Source organism: Poecilia reticulata, chromosome 4 (assembly GCF_904066995.2).
Source record: "Poecilia reticulata chromosome 4, P_reticulata-male-v2, whole genome shotgun sequence".
Lineage (NCBI taxonomy): Eukaryota > Metazoa > Chordata > Actinopteri > Cyprinodontiformes > Poeciliidae > Poecilia > Poecilia reticulata.
Genome location: NC_088833.1, coordinates 22,213,116 through 22,240,156, shown reverse-complemented (window position 1 = coordinate 22,240,156; position 27,041 = coordinate 22,213,116). Strand labels below are relative to the sequence as shown.

The following is a 27,041-nucleotide window of genomic DNA, read 5'->3' as shown; positions in this document are numbered from 1 at the left end:
ACTAACCTTGTGGGTGGGTCATTGATATGCTATTATGGTCATTTTGATGTCATAGATTCTGTCACTCACCTTGAATTTCTCTTTATCAGGACAAAATGTCTTGTTTTACAAGATCTTCTTGCGTTCCTTGCACTGTCGACAGGTTCTATTTACCAGATTTTTTTTTAAGTGGCTTATCAAGTCAATTCATTGGATCCCCAAGAAGCACACCATCACAGGGTTGAATGACTAGAGCCCTATCACCCTTACGCCTGTGGTCATGAACTCCTTTGAGCGACTGGAGTTGAAAAGTTTGAAGGACATCACAGACCCCCTGCTGTTTGTTTACTGAGCAAAGAGGTTAGCAGACAATGCAATCATTTTGGGGCCGCACTTCATCCTGCGAACAGGATCCTGTTTGTGGACTTCAGCTCGGCCTTTAACAACATCAACCCAGGCATCGTCCACCAGAAGCTAACCTTGTTAACAGGACCAAGGTCCACCTTGTCAGTGGCTCACCAGTTTCCGGAGTGACCAGCATAAGCAGAAGAGACCAGGAAGCACCTTCTTCAGCACAGAAGAACCATCAGCACCACTGCTCATAATGAATACTTAAACGTACCCAAATCAATATCATACAAATTTGCACTAAATGTTGCTTTTTCTTTTGTAAAATCACTGTATATTTTCATATAAACTAAAAATGTTTTATTTTTATTTCCCTTCTCATATATGTATATTTAACAGATCTTCATTAAAAGCAATTTGGAAGTGATATAAACATTGCTTCTTTTTCTTTGTTTGATGATCTGAAATTTTCAAATGTGACCGAAATACAAAAACAGAATACATCCGTAAAGGTACAAACACCACTGTATTTAAGGGTAAACAATTTTTAGTTAAAAAACATACAAAACACGTGGCTGGTCTCTTTCTCTGTCCTCTTTTCTTTATCTAATGGCTAAAGGTTAGATATAATATAGATGGAACAGCAGGTCTGTGGAAGTGGTTAAAATGCTTAAACAGTGTAAAGCTGCTTTCACACTCAAAAGCATTTCTAATGCTGGACAAACAGGACCCAAAAGTGGTACTTGCAAGTCAAACCAGCCCCCCTCGAAATAAAAGATGATTTATAAAGCTCACAAATGAATTTTTGCAGCTCTTGTTTTGTATTTTACAAAAATATGCATGTGAAAGAAATTAAGGCATATGACTTGTTAAATTAGAAGCGAAATGAAATAAGACAATCTGAATTTCTTTGCTTAGCTTATGGGTAATTTGTTTTTCTACATTTACTTGAAAGATGACATAACGCTTAACAGGATTAAACAGGCTGGCCGTACATCACTGCCTCGACCTAATCAGGATTATTAAACAGCTTGTAAAAAAACAGACAAGAGTGTGGGAAGTCACAGAAAATGTGCTTTTCATTTCCATCCCGCTCTGCTAAATTAAATGGTAAAGATCAGAGGGGGTGTTTCATTGAAATATTAACACAGGTGATCAAAACGTCTCTCCGGCATCCTCTGGAATAGCTCTGCTAACACTTCTTCAACCTGCAACAGGGAACCTGCTCTGTGTCTCTGACTGCTTGATGATTTAAACCAGAAGCCGTGAAAAAAAAAAAAAAAAAAAAGCAAAGCATTCCCTTAATTTGTCCCATATGCCTAAAGAGAAGAAATGAGCATGAAGGTGTCAAAAAAAAGCTGCCTCCTAGCTGGCTTAGGGTCTGTTATGAGACAGTAATGGAGATGATTTGCTACAAAATGCCTCACATCAAGGGGACATGGCGGAGGTCATGAGATGGAACCGAGGCTTTCTAAGTTTTTCCAGGTGTTTGTGACCATGAAAGGGCAAAAATACGTGTTTCTCACACAGTGAAGTCCTCTGAGAGGAGACTACTGAAAGGGGACGATACTTGGTTCAAACTTTCTCATTTGTATGAAATTGCAGTGAATGGGCGCAGTGGCCTCCATCCCCCCACCCCTTCTCCTTTCAACCCCCTAGACGCTGGCCCTGCCCAGGATAAAATTCACGACGGCTCAGCCAGTGCCGGCACAGGGGAGATGGCTGACTGACTGCACACAGCAGAGCATGAGGCCGGTAGCTTACTGCTTCGCTGCCCTATGCTAGCGCTCACACACACTCACTGGCTTCTGCTCACCCTGACACACACACACACACACACACACACACACACACGCACACACACACACACACACACACACACGCACACACACACACACACACGCACACTTTCCTCCCTCTCTCACTGTCGCAGACTCACACTGGTTCGTTCCCTCCCATACTTGCTGCCTCTCTATTTCCCTCAGTATCACACACACGCATGCACGCACACACACACACACACATGGGAGCACACACACAGAGTCAGTCACCGGCAACTCTCATTCAACTCTCTCTCAGCCACGGGTCAGCAGCTCAGACAGGCAACTTGTTTCTATCCAGCTGGAAAGAGCAGAGCAGCGCAAGGTGCACACACACACACGCACACACATAAAGATATACACTCATCCATTTGGACTAAACTCAAGAATTACCCACGTTTATCCTTAAATATCCTTGGACTGTATCTACAGACCACTGAAGAAGACTTCAGTGCAGGGAGGCACCGGAAGGATCTGTGTCAAAGATGGACTTGAGAGAGTGGACTTCTTGTCAGGAGCAGAACGTGTGATTTCAACGCTGAAGATGACAACCAGAGAGACTTGCTTTCAACCCAAAGCGGAGACTGACTATCAGTGACATCCAGAGGATCTGTTGTGATTACCATTCCCCTCCCTTCGCTGTCCAGGACTCCCACCCTCCACACTGACATCTCTTGATCACCAGCATGCCTACAGCTTGCACAAGGTGCACCTTGGGAGCCTAACCCACCATGTGCAGATGGATGACATCCGCAGCTCATCTTTGCCCTGAACTTACCCTCAGAACAGCCACCACCGCCTCCTCCACTGGGACGTTCATCCCTCTGCCCAGTGCATCCTCCTTTGCCCTGGCATGCCTCACCCTGCTCTTGGTCACCGCTGGCACCGGAGCCTGTCCTCCTCGAGCAGGGCATGAACCCCTCCAGGGGCTGGGGAGCGGCACCAACTGTTCATGGACTTTGGAAAGGCACACTCGTAGTTACAATCACCTGGAAGGTGACGTCAGACTGCGGCGGCTTTATTCTGCCAACAAGTTCTTCCTCTGCATTGACAAAACAGGAAAAGTGGATGGCACCCGGCGGAAAAACTATGCTGACAGTAAGTAGCTTCTGAATTTAGTGTCAGTGCACCCTGTGACATCTCTGCCTTTATTGCTGAACTTTGTGATTGATTTTATAGTTCATGGGAATCTCCAAAGATTATATTACCAGTGAGCTATTTCTGTGTGTTTGGAGCGGCGTTGCTAAGTGAGAAGGGAATACCCTTGTGTGAAAATGGACTAATGGGAGCACAGACACTGAGGAAAGACATTGCGCATCAGTTGGTGTGGTGCATTAGGGCTGGAAAAAAGTCTCAGTGTTACTGACAATTAACTTGTCAGAAGTGTGGTGAAAGTGCGTCAGGTCTTAAGTAAGTAGGTTTAAACCACAGCATAGTTTTTGAGAACTATAACCCAGATTAGATTTGTAGATTACAAGTTATCCTCTTGGTAAGCATCCTAATTTGTGCATGTAGGTAGGTTTTTTCATAAACCTCTTCCCCAAGTGCACACAGTGCATTTCCAAAGCATCTCCAATCAGCTCACACATGTAAATACTGCAAGTCATCAAACTGAATGTGCAGTAAAGATGCAACTTAAAAAAATGCTATGGTTACAGGTAAGTGTCCAGCTTCATCAGTGTGCTACATTGCATCTATAAACCATGTATAAACATACCAGTCCATCTCCAGGTATGTTGACAGACAGGCAGAGCTAAATAATAAAAAAAAACAGAAGATGCAATAGACTTTTTTTTTCTGTCATTTTGACATAATCTATTTCCACACTGAGCCATCACAAATCAAGCAGATGAATACATGTAACCTTTTCTCCACAGTGACAAAAATCACTGACTGTGGCCTCAGTAACTACATGTAAACAATGAAATTTAATGATTGCACTTAAATTATGAATGCTTAACCTGCTTTTACCTGAACGCCCGGTATCAAAAACTTCCTTTTGGTTTACTTGGAACTCTATTGTGCACCCTATTATAGGTAATCAAATGTTTCAAGTGGGATTGCTGCAGAGGTTAGTGCCATGAGGTTTTGGACTTTTGCCTTGGACAGATGATTTCATAAAGCTGTTTTGTTGTTGCTGTGGAGGCTGAATCCACACTCTGCTGTCAGACTGGAATTACAAGCACCACTTCAGCAAACATTTTGAAATCAGGGAACATGTCTCCAGTTGAAATGATCAGAAGTCAGCAATAATCTCTGGTCAAGTGGTTTCCTCATCCTGCAAATACTCGCTTCAGCGAGAGGAAATCTTGAAACATGCGTTCCACCTACACCAGGGGTTCAGCCGCATTGGTCTGAGACACGCAGTGGTCACAGATGTGCTCTAAAGCATTCACACTGTCCAAGATACTATCAGCTTCTGGTTAGCAAGATGCACTGAGTATGGTATAGAGGCCAGAGGGGATGTTCAGATACGGAATCGGTTTTGTGATTCAAATATATTTATTGTTTTCAACAGCAAGTTATTGTCAACAGAGCAGCAGAGGCATCAGAACCATCATCAGCATACATTTACATACAACATATTGATCAGTCAGCTAAGTCCAGTCAATGTAGATAGATGTTTACAGCGCTCCGGCCTGGGAGTCTTTATTTGATTGACTTGCTTACCTCTGCTACACACTCTGTGTGCAAAATGGAAAATGTATGCATGACTGCACCAAGTGGCCAGGAGTGTGTACTGCAATCTGCCAATCTGTCAATGTGATTTCAATGTACCCATTTAAAAAATGGTCAAAGGCTAAAAATATTAACTTGACCCCTGATCTTGCGTATACTTTAATATGAATACAAATTGCTCCAGAAAGGCAGTGTGTCACACTCTGTTTCTATTTATTGCCATTCAAATTTTTATATAAACCATTTGAGTCTTACTAAATCTAACGGGTCATTAGCACTGATTAAACCGATCTGTTGAACTCACATAATCGGGCGATTGGTTTGTAGAAAACTGGTTAAGAACATTGGATGTAAAATGGTACCAAATGCCCCTTCTGGTGGTATGATTTGTTCAAAACATCCAGTCAATGACCGACTCTCAGAGATTATTTCAATCTAGAAAAAGTGAAACTGGCCAGGATCTAACAACTCCTTTATTTGGTACAAACTGACTCAAGGACAAGACAGCCTTTTTATTCATCTAATATGTGTGGAAGGCTGGAGCGCAATTTCCAGAATATGGCTCCAGCCTCTTTGCCCGTTTGGTGGTCTGTAACCCCATTTAGCGTCTTCGTGTTACTGTTTTGCCACTTCCTTTTCCTATTGTGTATTGATGACATGTATGGAAAGTTTATTGTATAATTTACTATAAATGTTATATTATTCTCGGAAAGTTTTATATAAAACGCTGCTTAGAGTATTTGCAATACTGATTCTCCAATACTCTGGCTCAGAGTACCAGAGAATACTCAGAGATATCTTGTGGATAATATTTCATATTCTCTTATAGAGGTAAATATGGAAGATAATTACCTCTGATCACACCAAAGAACTCTGAGATGATAAGTGGATAATATATATGAACAATATTATATGAACCATTTATTGTCAAAACTGTTCAAAACGTTCCCTCTGTCGTACCAGAAAAAAAAAATCTAAAGTGTAAAATAAGAAAACAGCAACGGCGTGAAATGACTGGCAACCTTCCACAGAGCATCCGATAGTTTAACAGTTTTTTCCAAGGAGCTTGATTATGCATTAAGCTGTTTCTCAGTAGCCCATCAATGAACGTCTGTTAAAAGCTGCACAAAGCCAGATGAACTAAAACTGGCCATGATCTGACCTCCCTCTCCATTAGTCATTGGCTGACCGAATGACTGGGTAGTCTTCGGAGAGACATTTTTTGCCTTTGACGGTAATATTTATGTATTTGGTAGTTATTACCTTTTTATACAAGTAGGTGAGTCAGACGTTTTTCCATTCAGCTACTGGGGGAAGAGCAGCTGCTGGGTCGAGCTGACGGGCCAGAGAGTCTGCTTCCACTGTTTCACTGAGCAGACTGGCAAAGACTTGTTAACCTGTCAGGAACAGTCACCTGGCAAAGTCTTTAAAATCCACTAGTAATTGCATAAACTCAAGCTGAGATTAATTACCCCGGTCTTAATTCTGGACCAGGTTGTGACGTTACTCTTTCATCAAAGGAGACTTATGTCAGCTACCGTAGGAAATAATTCCACCTAACTATTAAACAAATTTCAAACTAAACACATTTCGGGAGGACTGTGGGCTGAGCGAACGGGGAAATTTGTCAGATTTGAGAGAGGATAAGAAAAGCGGTTGAGATTTTGGAACTACGGTTTTTCTTCCAAAAATTCTTTACACCTAAGATGTCGAAGTCAACAGGAACCCTTGTCTGTTAACATGTTATTGCATTATAGTCCTCGTACATTATCTTTTCCTTTACTGGAAAGAATAGATTTTTCTCTGCTCACACAGAGTTAAGGGATGTTTCAGCACCCTGAGCTGAGCACACTGCCAAACAAATGGTCAAGAAGGCTTTACCAAAGTGGAACTTGGAGTTAGTGTGTGGTTGTGCATCTCTATGAGATCTGCTTTAAGACAGATAGGGAGGTTTGCAAACTCAGTAGAGTTTGAAAGTGAAGTCTTTAGCTTGCTCTCACACGCTTGTCAACACCACTACATTACCGTCTCACCTCCACCCCACTCAGTTTTTCCAGCTCCCAGCACCCTCTCAGGTGCAAAAACAGTTGGAATTAGTCGACAGGCTCTTTGCTAATTGAGGGTGGAAAATATTGTATCAATCCCAGTGGAGCAGGGGCATGGAACAGCTGAGGGAAGAGACGAGAGGGAAGAAAGGCTGACTTAGATGGATGGAGGGATTACAGACTTGGACACAGTTGAAGGGAAATGCAAAACTTGTTTGGCACAGGAGCGTGCTTTTGTGCAACGCTCCTCGGTTCAACTCCAGCAGAAGTCGTGCGCATGATTGCATGAGTTTTTCACGTAAGCAGTTTGATAGTCTTTCAAAGAAACCCCCTCAAAGCAGGGACAGAGGGGAGTCTGGAAACCCTTCTTGTGAAGTGATGACATTTCAGCACCGTCGCAAAAAACCTTGAGAGGACAGGCTAACATTTGTAAAATCTCCAAAGTGTTCCAAGAAAAATGTTCTGCCTTGAGAGCACACATGTGGAAATGTACACAGTCACACACTGAAACACAAACACTAACTCCTCCAGATAGCCATTTCTGAAGTTTGTTATCAGAATCAGGCCAGTTGTGAATGCTTTTATCGTAAAGTGTTTGTTAATAAAACCAAATAGATAAAAATCTACAAGGACTAAACATAGATCATAGTCCGTACGATTACAAACTACTTGACTGTACAAGTTACTAAAAATAGATTTTCCGAGCACAAAAGTACAGTTGTTTTAGGTGCCAAAAGGGAGGACTTCGACATGTTTTCTTTTTAACCTATGTCTAAGACGAAAATGAGGAAAAACACACCCAAGTGTTTAGAAAAGCAGCAGAGGCAGGTACACATCATATCCTGTCCAGGGTCATCGGTCACCGGCTGCTAATTAGACTGAGCTGCAACACAACAGCTGCAGTGGCTCGCCCAGCGACGGCTTCATGATCAATTACAACAGTGAATGCTGAGTCAAGTTCCCCTGACAGATGAAATTGTGTATTTCAAACTAAGGCTTGTTTTTACCCATTCTTTCCTTCTGTTTTGTTTCATGGCTCTTTTGCTGGTGGGTCTCTCTCTTTGATTCGTGTTTTTGAAATCCCATTTGAAAAGGTGGCGTGTTGCATTTGGGCGTGTAAGGCTAGTTACATCAAAAGAAATAAGGTCACTCACCCAGGGCCGGCCCAAGGTACGACCAGCAGTTGTAGCTGCTTAGATCCAGCCAGCTGGAATGGTGGCTCCATGAACTTAAATCCATATGGCGCAGAGTATGGTGCCACATTCTTAAGTTCAAATAATTATGTACAGGAGATGCAATAGATATTGAGCAAATTGATATTTTCCTTAGTTTAAATATTGCTGATGGAGTCACGGGCATGAAATTTACACCACATGATTTCAGCAACTCAAATAATTCTCACATACAAAGAAATCAATGCAAATCATCCCATAAATAAAGATATAGTCTACAGGTGTACAGGTGTGAAACACACTTACAGAAATTTCTTTAAAAGTTTACGGAATAACCTTTTTTGTTAATGACACATTCAAAATGCTTCCCATTTGGAGAAACTAGTCCTGCCCACTGCTCAGTTGTGATTTTGAATCATTCTTCTACACAGCTCTCTGTCAGCGCTCCTCGGTTCTTTTACAACTCTTTTAATAATTCTTAAGGCTCTATTTCATATTTCTATCTGAAATCTTATGAGAGACGTCTGGTCTTTGCTGCTTTACAGTAAAACTTATTCTTTCCACTGTCAGATTTTTTTTCTCCAGCAACAAAAGTTTACAAACGCAGCACCAATCACTGGTATTAGCATATTTTGCAACAGTAAGTATTTACTTGTGAATGAATCTTTGTGCAATGTTTTTCCAGTGAGAAAATGTAATCGGCTTTTGATGTTGAAGCAGAAATTTTTCTATTCTATTTCAATATGTAACTAAAGTCTTAACTTTCTACGTGTTTTTTTTTTTCACATAATGTTCTGAATGCTTACTTCCTGTTCTGTTTCAGTTCTTTAAACATGCTTAATTTTTTGCAACAAATCCATTTTAAATTATTTCTGGTTTATCTTGTATGTTGATTTTAACCTCTATACAACTTCTAAATACATTTTTTAAACTTATAAAAGCTTTACAAAAAAAAACTGTAGGAATTGAAATCCTCATAAGTGAAAAAATGAATTCCAGAGGAGTTTCTGCCCAGGGCCTCATTGAACTTTGGACCGGCCCTGCAGCCCCCACAAAGCAGACGTTGCAGAAGTCATCATGGAATTACTTGAGCTCTCTTCTGCCTCTGCAGCTGCTACTTTCACAGCTGGGGTGTGTTGTATTTACCGACTTTCTCGTGATGTGCAACGTGTTCCTTTTTGAAGCACCAGTTTTCCGAGTTTGAGAGCATGTTTGACTTGGAACATAACCCAAAGGAAAAACCACCACTGCCGCACTGAAATATGTTGTGGAAATGTTTCAAGCCTGTTGTCGGCGGGGGGAAGCTGTCCATCAAACAGAGGAGAAACTAATGTGAATCTTAGCCTCATTAAAGAAGGGAGGAGATTCATAAACACATCGCTTTGCTCCACTTTATCTCAGAGGAGTCAGAAAGTAAAGAGTTGAGCTAGGAGGAGAAAAATAAAGAGTTGATTATCATTATTAAATTTTAGTTTTCCTTGCACAGGGTTTGTGCAAGAAGAGCATAATTCACTCGAATGAAGTTTGAGTTCTGCGTCCTGCAGATTTTACAAGGGAAAATTCAACTTACTCTTAATACTTTTAAGTGTATCTTATTCAGACCCCTCCTTTCATCTTTGCAAGATTGTCAAATCATAATAAACCCAAGTTAAAAATGAATTATACAATGTAAACAACAATTATCCCCACAACAAAATCCCTTTTTATCATAATATAACATAAAATTCGTTTTAAATTTGTGGTCACCAGCCCATGCCCACCATTTTGTATCACGATCGCACATATTGTCCCTTACATTACTGACTGCACTTTGAAAGTGATGCATTCCTGCAGCAAAGCAACCCGTAGAACATCATATCTGTTCTGCACTGGGTGCAGTGAGGTTCACTCTGCGCTGGTCTCTCATCAGTCATAGCTTAATGTTAATTCTGGTGAAGCTCTGCGGTTCAAAGTACAACAGTTAAGGAGGGAAGCACCTGTCTAAAAAAAAAAAAAAAGTGCTTTGGTTTGTTGAGTCAAGAGAATATGCATGTTAATGAGGCTAGTTGGAGGACCGGGGCTTGCTCTGCTATGCATTGAGGTGGAAATTAAAGACTAGAAGAGTGCTGGAGTGTTTCCCGTTGCTCATTAGTCATTAAGGTTCTTCTCTGGGTTTGTTTCAACTGTGATGGCGTTTTTGTAAAAATCTCGGACGACAGCAGGGGTAGAAATATCTTTTGAGTTGTGCTTTTCATATAGATCCAAGTTCCTTACTTCTTGTCAAAATCAAATTGACACCTGTCACATTATGCTGAACCTGAAAATCATAATTTAACATCAGTCACACACGGGCGTGGTTGCTGAATAGGAATGCAAAATCCTTCGCACAAATGCATGCCGCTATCACTTTCCTGGGAACTCTGCAGGACAAGAGTGTCAGTGTCAGTCCAATTAGCCCAGAGATCCAAGATCGGTGCCAACTGGTTTCTGTATCCTGAATGGGTTCACAAAATGTAGCAATTAGTAGCTAACAACCTTTAGCAAGCGTGGCTCTGGCTCCTCTCTTGAATTTAATGGGTTCATCAGCAGGTTTATAGAGTCTGACTCTGGCCCTGCCAGCTAATTTCTTTATAACATTACACATAGCCATGGATATCCTGTGGGCGTGAAGTTACCACAAAGACTTCACAGTGTCGGTACCTAGCTACGCGAACCCTAAAGCTATTGACCAAAGATGCTTGTGCTGATTTTCTAGAAGCTTGTAAGTAGCAGACAATAACTTCTAAAGCACAATTTAACGTGAATGTCGCTGATTCAAGAGTGAAAGAGAAAAAAGATGGAGGTTTCGCTCTTTGAATTGGGCCAGAAAAAACAAGCCATGTAAGCCTGCCTCGGCATTACAACGCATTCCCGCATGACCAGACTTTGTTTTTTTTGTCCAAAAGCAGCTGCCTTAATGATTTAGGTGCTTTAAACACCAGTGTAACAAGCCGCTGCTAATTACAGTGGTGTAATATAACTCTGAGCATGGTCATAGCCAAGAAGTAAGTTTTGAAATCCAGAGGAGCGAAAGAGAGAGTTTGATGTTTTCCTCAATGGGAGAAATTTGGTGCAATTCTTTGGTAAAAAGGAGAGTTATTTCTATCATTTGGAAACAGCTAACATTACTTCCTGAGCGTTGACTGTCTGCAATGGTTTTCAAATGCTGGTGAAGGACTAAGTCTGCAGACGTGGAAATACACATGGTTATATATGCTGATATAATCCCTCCAGGACCAGTTTAACCCCCAGAAACACTAATGTATATAAACCCTTAAACCTGGCCTTTTGAAAACAGCCGAGCACCTGATTTACACTCACTCTATAATATGGTCCACAGTATCAGGAAGCTGCATTATAAAAATAAAAGCAGACTCTCCCAGGTAGCATACCTGAGTTTCTCCTTTTTTCCAAGGAAAGCTATAAACCACATTTGCACATGGAATTTCAATATACTTCAATCTGTTTTACAAACCTCAGTAAAATATCCCTAGAGGTCTGAAAACCAGGGCAGCTGAAGATGACTGAAAACTTGCTGATTGGCAACAGACTTTTTTTTTCCAACTTCAGACATGCTGACATGTAGTTAATTATGTCATTACACCTAGAGGAAATATTTATCCTGGAGGGAAATTGACTTAATTATAAATAACTCATCCTGCCTTTTCAAACCCCACTCTCAAGTCTTTTGTAGCCTTTTAAGAGTGGCACACAGTGTATCATTTAACAAAGCTTGTCACGCTGAGAGAACAGGAAATGATAGTGGCTCCCATCACACTGCATGACTTGTTGTTGCAGCAGAATCATGTCAGACAAAACACACCAGCCCATTAATAAATGGATCGCAAGTTAGATGCATTAATGTGTTATAATACTGAGATTAAGTCCTGTTATGAGTTTGAGGTGAAAGTGGGACAAAAGACAGTGGTAGAAAAGCTCATTGCAAAAAAAAGGATAAATATTAGATGAACACTATAGATATAAATATCAGATAAGCACGCCGCACCTTTTTCTCAAAAACATATCAGACAATTTGGCCACATTTGGTTGAAGGAGAACTAAATTTCTGGTTGGTGAATCTGTCACAGTAAACAAAGCCCACCATTTTTTTTTATTTGAGGAAAAATACTGACTAACACAAATGGAGTGAATCCTTCTTAAAGGGTTTTCTTGTAGGATTGCCCTATTTGAGTTTATGAACAGGTTCAAAGACACTCTGTAGGGTAATTATCAAGTAAGGGTTAGGGTTTTATCAGGTCTCTGATGTACTCATTGACTTTTATCATGATTTCTTTTAAATGCTAGAAAATATGTTGCCATGATGATTGACATTGGCCCCTGACGAAACATTCGAGACAAATACCTCATCCAGCCAAATTCAAGACGGGTTTAAAACTGTTCATAGAAAAACATAAATAAATAAATGGTTCTTTTAAAAAGTTATCCAGTTACAAACTAAGGCTCCAAAATCCACTAGGTGACATGATGGCTGTGTGGAAAGGCCAGTTATTCAACTAAATCAGCAAGTATTTGAACCAGTGAAACTCTTGAACAAGTCAAGACTGGGGGAAAATCTTTTGGAAACCGAGAGTCTGAAACATGCTCTTGTAGCTCCCTCTACCCCCCAAAATATATTATATATGCTTACCTCATAATTTGAAACTTTCCCCACGTTTAATAAGAACAAATGACATTGCAACATATGTGTCAGAGAAAATAAGGAACAGCCAGTCTAATGCGAGTCCTGGCACACCAACAGACCTCTGAACCAGATTACACAAACCCAGACACACCTGCTTTTTATCTCTGAGGCCATTTCACTAAATGAACATGAGCAGGATGTAAGTATCATGTCAGAGCACAGACTGTGAGTCCTTGTGCATTCTGAATGCATGTGTCTGTGTTTATCCTTGTGCCATTGCGGGAGCACAAAATAAACCCTAAACTGAAAAAGATGTGCATTTCTGTTCCCTAAAGGCTAATATGAACCAGGCCTTACCATGGGCTGGGCTTAGGCACGTCTGTGTTTGTGTGTTTGCGTGCACGCTGACACGTGTGGGCCTGTGTTTATATGTGTGTTTTTCTCGTCTGGGAGGCCATGCTCCTCATTACAACTCAGAGGGTGGCACAAAGCAGTGACAGAGGCAGCGCACAGTGCATTTTATATCTCAGGCCGTTGTCTGTTAATTCTCACTTTGTGGTTCCAGCACTACAACTACAACACCTACTTTATATTGAAAGAAAGAAGAGATCAATAGATTGACAATCAATAGATTGATGGTCTAAAGAGCTGCAAATGACTCCTTGGAGTTTTCTCAATGACTCTTAGAAGCTTTGGCTGTTTTCAGATCTATTTTTCTTGTTATCAGATTGGAAACTACATGTTTTTTCTTGACGCAATTTTCTACAAACATCAAACATCCCATAGCACAAAATGATGTCTGTCCTCTTTTTGCAAAACAGCCGTTTTTTTAACAATAGATTAGATAAGTTGTCTTTTTACAAATAGTTGTGTAACATGTGTTGCTCTAAACAAGTTATCAATTTGCTTTTTCAGTGCACACCACAGTTTAGAATTTTATTTATAAAAGAAAAAAAATAAATGAAACCATGTATCATTTCCATCTTCTCTACAATTACGATCTCCCTTTTGTTACTCTATCACATAAAATTTCAAATAAAATACAGGAGACTGAAAAGATCAGGAGGTATGAATACTTTGCCACACACAGTACCCGATCAGACACTCTGTCTTCCACTGTCTCCATTTCCCATCTCTCCTCCCCTGGAGTGGATAGGATTAGGGTCAGGGCCCTTTGGCCAGTGGAGCAAATGACAGCTTTGGCAGGAACCTGATTTCACTCTTGTGCCTTCTGTCAACTGCTCTATGCCCATCTCATTTTAATAATGTAAATATGGGGCAAGTTCAGGCCACAGACAATATTCTGTGTCCTGCTGCTCAGTCACTGGAAACTCTCTGCGCACCTGAGCCACACATGTGCATATATTTAAAGTCCGATGGGTATACAGGTTTGCAGGACTCTGCAAACTAAACCGGATTTAATTTACCTTATGGTTGCTTTTGAACGGTACTACATACAGACAAAAACCCGAAACACTTTGCAGAGTTAAAAGCTCACAACGCACTAGTGGGATTTTGACTTTTATGGGAATGTCAGGAAATACAAATGCATCCACACTGACACAAGGAACTTTGATTTTGAACTATCATTGTGACTTTAAGTATCTGTTTACTTGTCTATTAGAGACCAAAATCAGATTCTCTATTGTGGTATGTGTGGTGAATAAACATCCCAAGTAGTTTAAATGTTACTGAAATAGTAATATGTGGCTTTCTTGAATTTTATGTAATGGGTTTATTTATTTGGGTCTATTTAAATTAAAGCCGAAATCCTGTTACTGCCATTTTTTTTTTTTTTTGCTGTACCACAGTATTGGTAAGTGGTCTGAATAGGGAGCCATGAGGGACTCCACGTGTTTTTTATGTGCTCAGATTTGGAATTAATTATATAATAAATGAATTAAGAATAGGGAACAGCATCTTAAATGTTTTGGGTTAAAAAACTACATTTTATACGTTTCTCTATCTTCTCTAACTAATTGCGGATTTATGACTCTAAGAACAAGTATTTACAAGCAGGAAGTCATTTAGTGAGTTAGGTTTTATGAGGGGTCCTCTATATTTCTGAAGACTCAAATGACCTAAGTAGTTATAAAACCCAAAATAAATCAAACCTTTCTAAGACAAAACTGTGCAGAAACTTATACAGCTAAATTGAGCTTCGTCCTATATTTGACAGTGTTGTTTTGCTATTTATCTCAGTAATAAAAACAAACAAACTTATATGTAGTGGTTCAGGTAAATGGGCATGAAATGGTTTGTTTACAGGTACTAAAGGGTTTGATGGGGGTGAGATGGAAATGAATTCAGGCATGAAGTTGATATGGATTATCTGAATGATTTTACAGCAAAGTCTAGTTATTGAATTTATCAATGTTTTCCTTAATACAAGAAAGCATCACAGTACAGAGCGATGTCACAGTTATCTTTTCTGGCCTGACTGGTCTGAACAGCCGAGCAGACCTGCTTACTAACATTTAGCTGCACAGACAGTGACCTCAGTTCGACGTGAACAATGCCGCCATCCTTATTGGCCCTTTCCAAACACAGGAAAACGCAGACGAGGTGACTCACAAGGCTCACTGCAGGCGGATCTGCTGGTAACTATCTGCAAAAACCTTTGATAGTAAGTCCTCTGCTTGTTATGAATGTGACGCGTGATTTGGAGGCAGTTTGCTCTCCGCTCCTGATTAAAGAAAAGCTTTAATGATCACTATGACGGCGGTCCTCTTAGAACCGTGTAGGACGCAGATGAGCTGGTGGAATCCAGACGAATGACTTCATTAACCTTTTTCACCTTTGCTATCCCAAAGCTTACTGCGGCAACCCTCAGCCCTGCTGGGTACCCACTTCCTGAAGTTATCATCTTATGTTTCATTTTCTGGCTGGCTTGACCCCACTGGGCTTGTAAATTTGGGGTTTGATGAGCGTGGGGTCTGATTCAACATCCTGGAGGTCCCTAATGAACTGATTGATGTTCACTAACATACAATCACTGCTCATCATGACCATGGAGGCTTGTGCTTTAGTAATGTACCGACTATGCAGTGCATGCTGTCAAAGACAGACAGATATCGTAACGATTATGCGGTCTAGCTGTGTGGTAGTGCAGAGAGACGTCTGGGATCTTTGCTTTTCAAAGTGAGATTCTCTTAACGGTTTATACTCGCTACCCCTTATGGTAGCACATTTGCCAGAAAAAGCAGTTCACCCACTCTCACAGGACCGCACAGAGGTATCCAGATGTGGAGGGTGATTTTAGAGTACACGGGTCAGCCTGTCTGGGGATAAATCAGACAGACTAATCTGTCCTGTGAGGGGATGGGGGGTAATTGGTCACATTTGACCCCCCGGCCTCGAGGACTGTGGGAACGCAGGCTTTATCTACCAGCGGTAATTGACTAATGAAACACTTCCGCAGCACCCTCCGCCAGATTGTCATCCACCGTTTGGGTTAGGGTGAGGCATGTGCATGCATGTGGTTGCGTGAGTGCGGTTGACACAACTGGGTAAGAGTAGTGTGTGTGTTTGCGTGCGTGTGTGTGTGTGTAGTTTATAGAAAATGGCAGGATGCGGAACTCCCTGTGGCCATCCACGCAACTTATCAGCAGCATCAGCCTCTTTATCCTTGCAGCACAGTGAGACTTTGACAGACCACACATTGATTGTGTGGTTGTCATTACAGTTTAGATTTAAATTTCAAGTGGAAATGGTTCATTTGCTTCCAATTTGGTTTAAACCCACCACAGAGGGCAACACAATGATGAAGTACTTTAGAACCGCAGGTGCAAGTTGGCATGCTCTGTTGGCCTGCGGCTTGTGACTTCGCTCAAATTTTATAGTCGCTTTGTGTGGGATGCCCACATTGATTGAAAGACAAGAAAATCTGCATTGGGAGAGTGAGGTGCGGGGGTGGGAGGGTGTTAAGAGAAAAAAAAGGCTAAAGTTACAGTTGCGAGACAATGTCTCCGAGGTCCCATCAAGTGAACCATTCATAGATGCTGGCCTACCAGTTTGTGGAGCCAGAGAGACACTCCGATAGAGTGGGGCCCAGGGTGGCCTCGTCTTTTTGTCCCAAGCTGACCCCTGGGCTCTAGCCTGGCCTCTGCGCCCCTCACCTGGTCTGTCCCAGCGCACTGGTAAGAGGATACCTGTAATTTGCTCTAATGGCCTTTGAAAGACCTGGCTAGGCTAATCCCTGGAGTGCTTCTCCCGGTAGCGCACCACGTGAGAAATAGCGGGGGGCTGGGGAGTGGGCTGGGGACCAGCCTCTGGATGTGAGAGAATGTCACCCCTCGCAGCCTTGGCTGCTGCAGGAGGGAGTCTGGGAGTCAGCTTTCAGCAGGTCACTGCTGAGTTGTTCACAGACTCAAAAAAGAAACATATCCCTGGTGTGTAGAGTAGAATGTCGTCTCCTCTTTACACCTTTCCTGATGGCTCAGGACAACAGGAAAAGTGGGCTAACGACATGCACTAATCTGCTTTGGAAATCGTTTACTGATTCTCCATGTTTCTGTATGTTACTGATGAATGTGATGTGCTCCACCAACAATAAAAGACTTCAATATCCCAATGTTGCAAAGTTGCGACTAGTAAGGGAATTAAAAGGGACTTACTGCTAATAATAGTAGTAATGATAGTCCTTTAGCTAAAAAAGCAGGACAAGAGACACAAATTCCTTTCAGGCTCATCTTTGCTGTCATTTCTTCAGGGATTTAAAGGAATGTGGGAAGCGCAAGCGACACTTGGACAGGGAGGGTCAGTTTTCCACCAGTCTTTTCTCTGCCTTCCTGTTCTTTCTATCCATCGTTCGTCCTTATTTTTTTAAAAGGGGTGGGCCACATGCAGGGGATTGTGTTCAGTCGCAAACCGCTCCTCAAGTGTCCACTTCTTCAGGTTGGTGGCCATTATATTGTACCGTACGGGCAGATTCAAAAAGTGACAGTGTGTTTATGTCTGCGAAATGTCAGGTATGCAGGGAAGAGTGACTGAAGCCCAAAGTAGTGCAAGTGTAATCTGGTTGCTTATTTACTTTAGTTTTATTTGATTAGATATGATTAAAGCACACACTCTTTCTTGCTAAATAATTTTGGGACAGTCCTGAGTTTCAGAGCAAAAGCAGCTAAAGGAAACATTGTTCAGATCATAGATGATGTGTGGAACAGATCTAGATCGCAGGAGGAAAAGTCTTTGGATGCTGTTCTGGATGTCCGTTTACTAACATCTACTGGATAAAGATTGTCTTACTGCTCTTTACTCCCATGCATACAATTGTCTGTAACTTCACATAAAGTAAGTGCGGACTATATTAACGTGATTTCTCTTTCGGTTTGGAAGTCAGGTGTTTCCAAAGCGCCCAACCCTTTGCACAAAGTTGAAATACCTCACCGTTGCTAAGGGATGAATAAATCACACGGGTCCTGTGAGAGTTGTAAGGTATCATACATTTCCAGGTGGACGAGGTGGAGGTGGGGGTGCAGGTCGGATTGGGGTTATGACCCAACCAGGAAATAGGGGACGCACACACATGCTGCTTACATCAATGCAAATGAAAACAAAAATATATATAAACATTTCTAAAAATATAAAAATAAGTTACCATTTAAAAGAATTAAGAAATGTACAAATCATCATCACTCAAATGACCATTTTAGTAATAATTCTGTTAGCACAGTAAATACAGATTACACTAATGTACTAGACTCATATACAAATGCAAAAGAAGAACACTTTTTGTTGGTACTTTATCAAAAACAACAGATTTTTAAGATTTTGTGATGACAGAATCCTAAAACAAGACAGATTTCTCTGAGGTCTTTAGAACAGAAATTGGTAATGGGCATGATTTACTTAGAAACATTTTTCATACCTTCCATGTTTGCAGTCACACCAAATGCAGTGCTCTTTGTGATCTCTGCTGTACCAAGTCTGTTTTTCTTCAACAATACATTTGAAAGTGTAAGAGTGAAAGAGGTGAAAATTAATCAGAATAGTTTAACTTAACAAACATACAAATGTTTGGAAACCAAACTAAAACTTTGATCATATTTTTCAAGAACCAAGCGGACGTCCTGTATTTCTCATCTAGGAGCATGTATTTTATTTTATTTTCTGAGGAAAATGAGTTGTTGTATTTTACTACAACACCGTCACACATGAGATTAAAGATACAAGATGATTGTTGGGTGTTGAAAGAAAGACAGCTGTATAAAACAGACAAACAAGAACATTAGCCTTACTTTTCCTTTACGAATACACATTCCAGATATTCTTTATGCAAACTCGCTTGGCAGACACGTTTACATTCACACGTTTGTTGGCACGGATGCTGCAAGTGTACAATTAACAAGCTTGTAAAAGTTGCAAGGCAGACTGACACAGATGTGGGAAGATGATCATCATTTCATGCCTTGTGGACCTTTACAGCCATGCCCACGTGACAGATGCGGGAGGTAATAATTTACCCTTTAGTCTCAGGGAAGTTTGCGATCCTTTCAGAAACACAAAGAGCTTCCAGATGTTTGGAAAATGGTTGCTGCAGTTCGTCTGCTGAAACTTAGATTCATCTACCTTGCCAACATGTGAAGAAATATTTGGTTTTAAATGTCGTCGAAAGGAAGTGCAATGTACGATCTTATTTCATCAAAGCAGCTAGTATTAGGCAGAGGTCATGTTGAAGTCCATGTCAGCAAATATTGCGCCGATATCCTTACAGCATCAGTGTCCCAAGACACGGTGATCGTATCCGGTTATCATAACCTCCTGACAAGACTCTCCTTCATTTGTCAGTGAAACACAAGTGTTTGGATATGGGGAAATTGAGATAAAGAGAGGAGCTATTGTGTGTCCGTTTGCCTCTTTTAGACTAAGCATTGACGATATCGTGCTTCCTGTGCGTGCGCCGACATACTCAAACGAGAACAGTGACAGCGAGGCATCTATTGATTCACTTATTACCGACAATCTGTCAACTATAATCACTGATTTGTTGTCGAGGTGTGAGCGTTGGTGTCTACCCCAATGCAGTAGCAGTGAGATTTTAGATTTTACTAAATGAATGGGAAAAACGTCCGTTTCAGTTCATTTCGATTCAGTTTGTCAAGCGGTTGTGTCATCGCCAGGTAATTCACAAAACAAACCGATCCAATTAGATTAAGCAGCAATGTACAAACTCAATTTAATTAAATACAATCAAAATTCGAGCCTGGTTAAGTTTCCTTTATTACACCCACTGAAAAAATAAAAAATAAAATTAAATAAAATAAAGGACGTATGGCAATAGGGGAAAGTGGATCACATCAAATTGTTAACCTCAAATTAATATCTGACAGGACGTTGCTCAGTGTAACAATTTCCACAGTTTAGTCAAATTACGCTGATCAGCTCGATATGTTGATTGCGTGTCTGCCTGGATAACTCTCAACTTGACATGGAAAAGAAGCAGAAACACACAATCATTACTGTTTTTGCACAAACAGACAGACTGTAGTTGAATTGAAAAGGCTGCTCCAGTCTTTTGGCAACTTACCCGACCTGCAAGTTGCAGCTGATCGAGTAAATGTACTCGAGCCGAGCCCGAGTACATTTACAGTTTTTGTAAATGTAGCTGTTGCATTTCAAGGCAGCATCCAATAATTGAAGGTTATAAACCTGAAAAAACATCATACAATTGTGAATACTTGGATTATGTTTAGGTTATGAATGTATGGAAACATCCTTTGCCATGAATTCTGAATTGTGGCATTATTTTACATTAGAGGTTACATGCAAGTGTTCCTATCATTACACTATGAAGGCCTTCATTGGGTGCCGTTTCTCATGCTAATCTCTCAAGGTGTTTAAAGCCTTAGTGAGTGATGCATCCTTTGTCCACGCTGATACATAGGCGGCCCTTTTTTGCCCACTACCAGACCCTTCAAGGGGGTCATGACAGATCAAAGATGTTGGTCACAGCCATTAGCCCTGGCAGCCCTAACCCAACATGAAAAGCGTATTTTTTGAAAAGAAGGGCAGAAGGGAAAAAGGAAAGAAAAAAAAAACAACAAGCCCCTCTTCGTTTAAAAAGCAAGCAAACTGTGAAATAATTGAAAAGTTATGTTAATCAAGAGCAGGAACACAGCAGGATTCCCAAAATTCCCAGGCCTTTGCTCTGGTCGAGAAAGAAGCTGTGGGCAGAGGGTTGATCAAGGGGCAGTGCGAAAAATTAAAAGAGCTCGGAAAATTAGCAAGGAAGACAAACAGGGATGAAAGAGCTGAAACATTTCAGCCTGCTTCTAGATGGACTGAGGCATTTTGCTCCGCCGTGGTGCCCTTCATTCAGAACACTTGTTCATTAATTAGATCTTGTCCAGCTTTTCACCTCACAGGTGAGCAACAAAGACTTGATAGGGGGCCGGTTTTTTGGAGGCTCCTTCCCCCACCGCCAAACCCTCCATCATCCAACCAGCACCTTCACTCTGTACTCCCTCCGGTCCTTCTCCCTCCTCCCCCCACCGCCGTACTGTGGTTCTGACAAAAGGGAACCCAGGGAGAGTGTCTCTTTCGGTCCTTTCTGTCTTTTTTTTTTTTTTTTCTTCCGAGGTCAGAAAAGGCTTCAATGATCTGACGATGGGCTAGCGTCCAAAATACGGGCGACAGAAAAAGAAGAAAGACTAAAAGAGAGTCTGGGCAAAAGACTTTTTCTGCTTTAAAAATCTCTTAGAGGAGAAATAAATGGCAAGTCCACAGTTGACTAGACACGTATAGTGCAGGATTTGCTTGTAATGGCAGCTTGAGCTTATTGACAGTCCCAGCCAAAACATGTCAAAGGTTAAGAGATCTTGCCAATTGCAAGTGGGGAGCCAAAAGTGCCTTTTTTTCTTTCGCTCAATGGGGCCATCAGTTGATACTTGCTCTGCAGAACGAGGCAAAGTGGTGACCCACGGATCCAACGGCGAAAAGAGTTATTTTGTTCTCATTGTTTGTCTTCCTTAAAGTGATATTTGTTCAAAACTATTGAATTGTTTATTAGCTTAAGAAATTGTAATAGTTTTTTGAAATACGGGCATGATTTAATTAGACTATAATCAATGTCTCAGCTATTTAGTCGTGAGCATATAGTGCAATGGACATACACCTTTGTAAAAAATGGATGGATTTGGTGATCATTAAATTGATCATTAAATTGATCAATTGGAAATAAATCATTTTGGAACTTTTTGCACAGTTAGTTTAATTTTGTAAATCAACCTTTTAGATGGGAATCTGTGAAAAATATGAAGTTTGATTGCTCTGGTTTAACAGCATTAAATTAGTACTTTGAAAAAAGCAACTTTTAGATTATTTTCTGCATTCAGTCTTCTTTGGGAAGGGAAGTGTGTCCTTTACACCTTAAGTCTGTGCACACTTACTGTCAGATAGATCTACTTTTTCTTTTATTCCATCTGATTTTTTTTCTGTTAAATTGTACTGCATAAACATCACATTGAACAAAATTATCCAGGCATAAATCGAACATTGTATGCAGTCATTACATTTATGGCTTGGTTTAAAAATAACTTAAGATCGAAATCTGTGCCGCATTACTGTCTTATCAAACTGGCACCTTTTGTTTGTGTTAAATCCAGACTGGAGTGATATTCGAAACTCAACGGCTTGGAAAACTCTTTAATAGCTTAGAATAATTCACTCTGAACACAATGGTGTGACTTTTCAAATGGTGGCCTGTGAGTTGTGTGGATCTCCCTGGTGTTTATAGATGTGTGGTCAAGCGTCAAGGGCCTAAGTGATTCCTTTAAGTGAGAGGGAAATTCCCTCTTGCTTCTTCAGATCTTTTTTCTCATCTGGCTTAGCAGAAAGCAACAGGGATGAATAAAATGTATTTTTGACAAAGAACTGTAGATAGCATAGTCATTTAAAAGTGATCAGGTAAAAAGAAGCTCAAAAATCTAAATGATTTTGCACCTGCTATGTCATGCCTTTTAAATGAACAAACTAAAGTGTTTTTCTACACTATGTTTAACCGCACACCCCCAAAAGACACATTAAAATAAGCAGATTTGACAATTTACACAAAAATTCTAGAAATGTCTCTGATGTGACAAATTCGGTCCCATGCTGTAGTTTCAAACACCAAATGGTGGCAATTACTGCTGGCACCACTTTCAGGCACCAGCGATTTTCACTGGCCTGCACTAATGCCCCGTAAACCCTTGCAGGGACCCTAAATTGTCAACCGAGCCTTGGCTTATTGCTTACAAGTCGCTTGCACGCTTCAGGTGCCACCACAGAGCACACCCGGTATTTGTAAACACAGCTTGTAAAAAAAAAAAAGAAGAAGAAAAAAGAAGAAACCACACACTTTAAAGCATTAATGTTTCCTCTGAGGATCAGAGGCACCATAGGGGTGCAGCTGGGGAGATACCTGGATGAACGAAACCGAGACACTCACACCTTCCTGCAGCTGTGCCCGAGTCGAGACAAGGCATCGTTTACACGTTTCTGTCGGGGAAGAAAAGAGCTTGAGTGTACTTGCCTTGTTCTTCTTCTTCATCTTTTTAGTCTTTGTACGTTTGTGTGGATGGCTGAAGCAGATGATTTCACATTATAGGCATAACGATAACAAGAGATGTTGAGAACTGGAAGATGACAAAGGTTTGAAATTAATACAATGACAGTAGTAAGTATATATATATATATATATATATATATATATATATATATATATATATATATATATATATATATATATATATATATATATATATATATATATATATATATAGTGGCATGCTGTGTGGGTACTTTTCTTTAGCAGCAACCAGCAAGTTAATAATAGTAGTAAAAGAAAATGTGTCCTGCAACTTTTAGATGCTTCTCTTTTTCAACACACCTGAGTCAAATAATGAAGTCATTAGCAGGACTCTAGAGAACTTGACTGCACTTAGGAGGTGATTCAGCTATTTCAATGAAGCGTGTTGGACCAGGGAGACAGCTGAGAGCCGCAGGACACCAGCCCTTGAGGACCAGGACTGCCCAGCCCTGTTCTACTGACTTTGTGTATAGATTCTACACACAAAGAAGTGTAGAATCTATGCACAAACATGCAACAGATATTAGTCTAGTTTTCCTGCAAGTACCTGCATGATTCACAGTAACAAAAAAAAAAAGGTTTCACATCGATCCTATATAGGCAACCACATCAAGGCTCTCTTTTGAAGGTGTGAGCTAGCAAACAACCACTATCTACTTCAATCAACTCCTATTCAGGATGCTTGGAGGCAACCACGGAAACCTTCCTGTCGTGGCTGTGGCGGCTATTTTCTTATCCAGATTAAAAGCAGACCACGTGGCCCTTGTTTGAAATCTCTAAGTGGTTGGAGAGCCCACTTAAGTGGCAGAGACACATAGGCTTTATTTCCTTTAGTAAACAACACTTGCAGGAGCAGGATGAAGTGTCACATCCTGAGGAAAGAGGATTTTTATTGATGCATGTAGCAAAGCCACATGGAATGCGCAGGTTCAGACGATGGTGTGCTGCAGGTGTGTATTTGCTACAGAATTTGCATCATATCAAGAATGATCATATCTGTCTTACAGCAGCAGAGAGGCTTTTGATTGTAAAACAAAGAAAACCTTAATGACTCTAACCCAGACTCTTGTCCCTTCTCTTGTTTTTCAGGCTTGATGGAAATCCGCTCTGTCAGCGTGGGAGTTGTTGCCATCAAATCTGTCAGTACCGGCCTGTACTTAGCAATGTCCAAGAAAGGCACGCTCTTTGGATCGGTGCGTATACAGCCTTACGACATTGCTTCTGGAGCTCAAGGCTTCCAGGTCTAGTCATTGGGGAGGGTAGAAAAGGCACCCAAGATGAATTGCATGGGAACATTTTACAAGAAAGTCAAAAAAAGAGAGGCCAAAGTGTCACACATCTATACGTGCATCCTCAACCAGCTTGTTACACTGTTAAAATAGATGATAGAAAAAAGAAAAGAAAACACTGGACAGGGACAAAGAGCCAGCTGGGCTGGGATTTAAGTGCTTGCCAATTGTTGTTTGGCATAGCAAGGTTTCAAACATAATCACCTTTCATTGTTAAAATCAGACACACGAAATGTGTGATGTCTACTGCACTAACATCTTAAAGGAAATATCAGTCAACAAGTACTGATGCGGAAAAGGGACACACCCTGCACTAAAACTTTATACATTTAATACATTGGGGATCCAATGTATTAACTCCAAGAGATTCATGGAAGGTTTGGGCATCACAGTGAAGATCTTGTTTGGCAGCGTGATGGCAATCTGGAACACAACACCAGAACGTCTTGCTGTCATAAGAGGCAGGAAGTGCCCACATACAAGTGGATTGGATGTGGTCTGGATTTTGTACCAAAAGAATATCCTTCCAACAAAAAAAAAAAGATTAGAAAAGGATTAGTTTTTAAAAATCCTGACTGTTGTCAGGACTCAAAAACTAGATCACAAACTATTGCTACCTACTGATAAAGTAATGAACTGAGCAAAATAAGTTTATTGAAGATTGTTTTGGGTGGTGAAATAGTTCAGATTTTTTTGTAGGCACACTTTGGGCATACCAAGTAGGCATTTTTTAAGCATAGCCTATTTGAGTACTGTTGCAGGCCATGTCTCTCAGGTTCTGATTTCTTGAGCATGACAATCAGTTTTCTATACTCCAGTAGTCCCAAAAGTCAGCAGAACTAAATAAAATACAACTAACAAGTGTGTTGTGATAACGTTATGTCCAGATAGGCAAAAATATCTGAGAATTACTTCTGAATCTGTGTTAACTCTATGCCGCACAGAAGTAAAGAAGATGAAAAGTCCAAAAAGTTTTGATCGCACACCAGCAAGATATACCTGATGAAGTGGCCAATGATTGTACGATAATTCTTTCATTGACCAATGAGGCACCTCTACTTGAGGACCTATTAATTCTCATTATTTTCAATTTAAAAGTTGACATAATGACATAATCGAAAATATCTGCAATAGGAAAATACACCCATTGCAACATCTGCAAACACCTGGAAAATCTCTCAGTGCAACAACAGACCGTGACCTTTAAAGGACGTCTTGGAAGCTGGCCTTTGATGGCACAGCCGGAAAATCCGTCAATGTTGAGATGCAGGCCTTTCTGCTAACATCCTTAATCGTCTTCCTCTGTCTGACCGCAGGTGAAGTACAGCCCAAGCTGCAAGTTCAAAGAACGCATCGAGGAAAATGGCTACAACACGTACGCCTCGCTTCGCTGGAAGCACGGCGGCAGGCAGATGTTTGTTTCACTGAATGGACGCGGGAAACCACGGCGAGGTCACAAGGCTCGGCGAAGGCACCCGTCCACTCACTTCCTGCCCATGCTTCCCTCCTAGGCGCGTCTGAACTCTTCCAGGCAGCTGCCCGGCTTACCCGCTCCCCTCACATTAGTACTGATCTAGATGTGACAACACTCTTTCCTTTTTATTTATCCATCCTCATGTTACATAAATGTACATTTGCTGAGCTCTGTAACATTTTAGAGTTAGGATATCTGCTTCTTAAGTTATTTTCTGCATATTCTAATGAGGTTAATATAAAACAGTGCAGTTCGACAAAAAAAAAAAAATATATATATATATCTATATATATATCTATATATATATATATATATATATATATATATATATATATATATATATATATATATATATAGATATATAGATATATATATAGTGTTTTTCTTCACAGTTTCCACATTTGTGTGTGTGTGAAAACTGCATCGAAAGATGTGAGAGGCATCATGTCTACAGATAGGTATTAAGAAAAAGAGCAATTAGAAAATAGTTTTAAATCAGAGGGAAAGGTGAAGACACTGGGGTTTTGCTCTGTTCATTTTCAAGCAGGTTCGAAGACATCAAAATCTTAAACCATACACATCAACCAGTTTTAGAGTTTATCACAATGATGTGAATAACCTTCAGATTAAGATTATGTGATACAACTGCTCTGTGTATATAAAGCAAAAACAACAAAAAAGACATTTTAGGCAGTAGTCACTTCTTTAAACTAATTGAAGATATAAAATTCAAAACAAATAAATAAAACAACAAATAAATTTTTTTTTAAATATGTTGCATGAGAAAAATAACATCATAAGGTGCAAAATAATTCTACATATTGCATATAGTAGTAGTTTACTGTGTTAAGCACTACTTCATATATTGGTGAACCATTGTATTAAACCATTTTTTTTATGTTGAACTTGATATTTCTTACTTTATAAGTCAAATCACAGCTTAAAAAGAGGAATGAGTTGAATCTAAGAGGTCATGGAAAAAAAAAATCTGACAGTAGGGGTTTG

The 27,041-nt window shown here is 40.5% G+C and overlaps 1 protein-coding gene across 1 annotated transcript; it reads left to right on the top strand.

Annotated features, from left to right (window-relative positions):
• The first annotated feature begins 1,260 nt into the window (after nt 1-1,260).
• Nucleotides 1,261-26,300, top strand: fgf22 (fibroblast growth factor 22). The gene is made up of 4 exons (XM_008407209.3): nt 1,261-2,472; nt 2,580-3,245; nt 24,363-24,466; nt 25,879-26,300. The coding sequence occupies exons 2-4, from the start codon at nt 2,879-2,881 to the stop codon at nt 26,071-26,073; spliced, it is 666 nt and encodes a 221-aa protein (XP_008405431.1). The 5' UTR covers nt 1,261-2,472; nt 2,580-2,878; the 3' UTR covers nt 26,074-26,300.
• The last annotated feature ends 741 nt before the right edge of the window (nt 26,301-27,041 follow it).

Bases quoted from the DNA above. Each gene is read 5' to 3' on its own strand.
- fgf22 (XM_008407209.3), top strand. From the start codon at position 2,879: ATGTGCAGATGGATGACATCCGCAGCTCATCTTTGCCCTGAACTTACC. The intron at 3,246-24,362 runs GTAAGTAGCTTC...CTTGTTTTTCAG, and splicing joins GCGGAAAAACTATGCTGACA to GCTTGATGGAAATCCGCTCT. The intron at 24,467-25,878 runs GTGCGTATACAG...GTCTGACCGCAG, and splicing joins AAGGCACGCTCTTTGGATCG to GTGAAGTACAGCCCAAGCTG.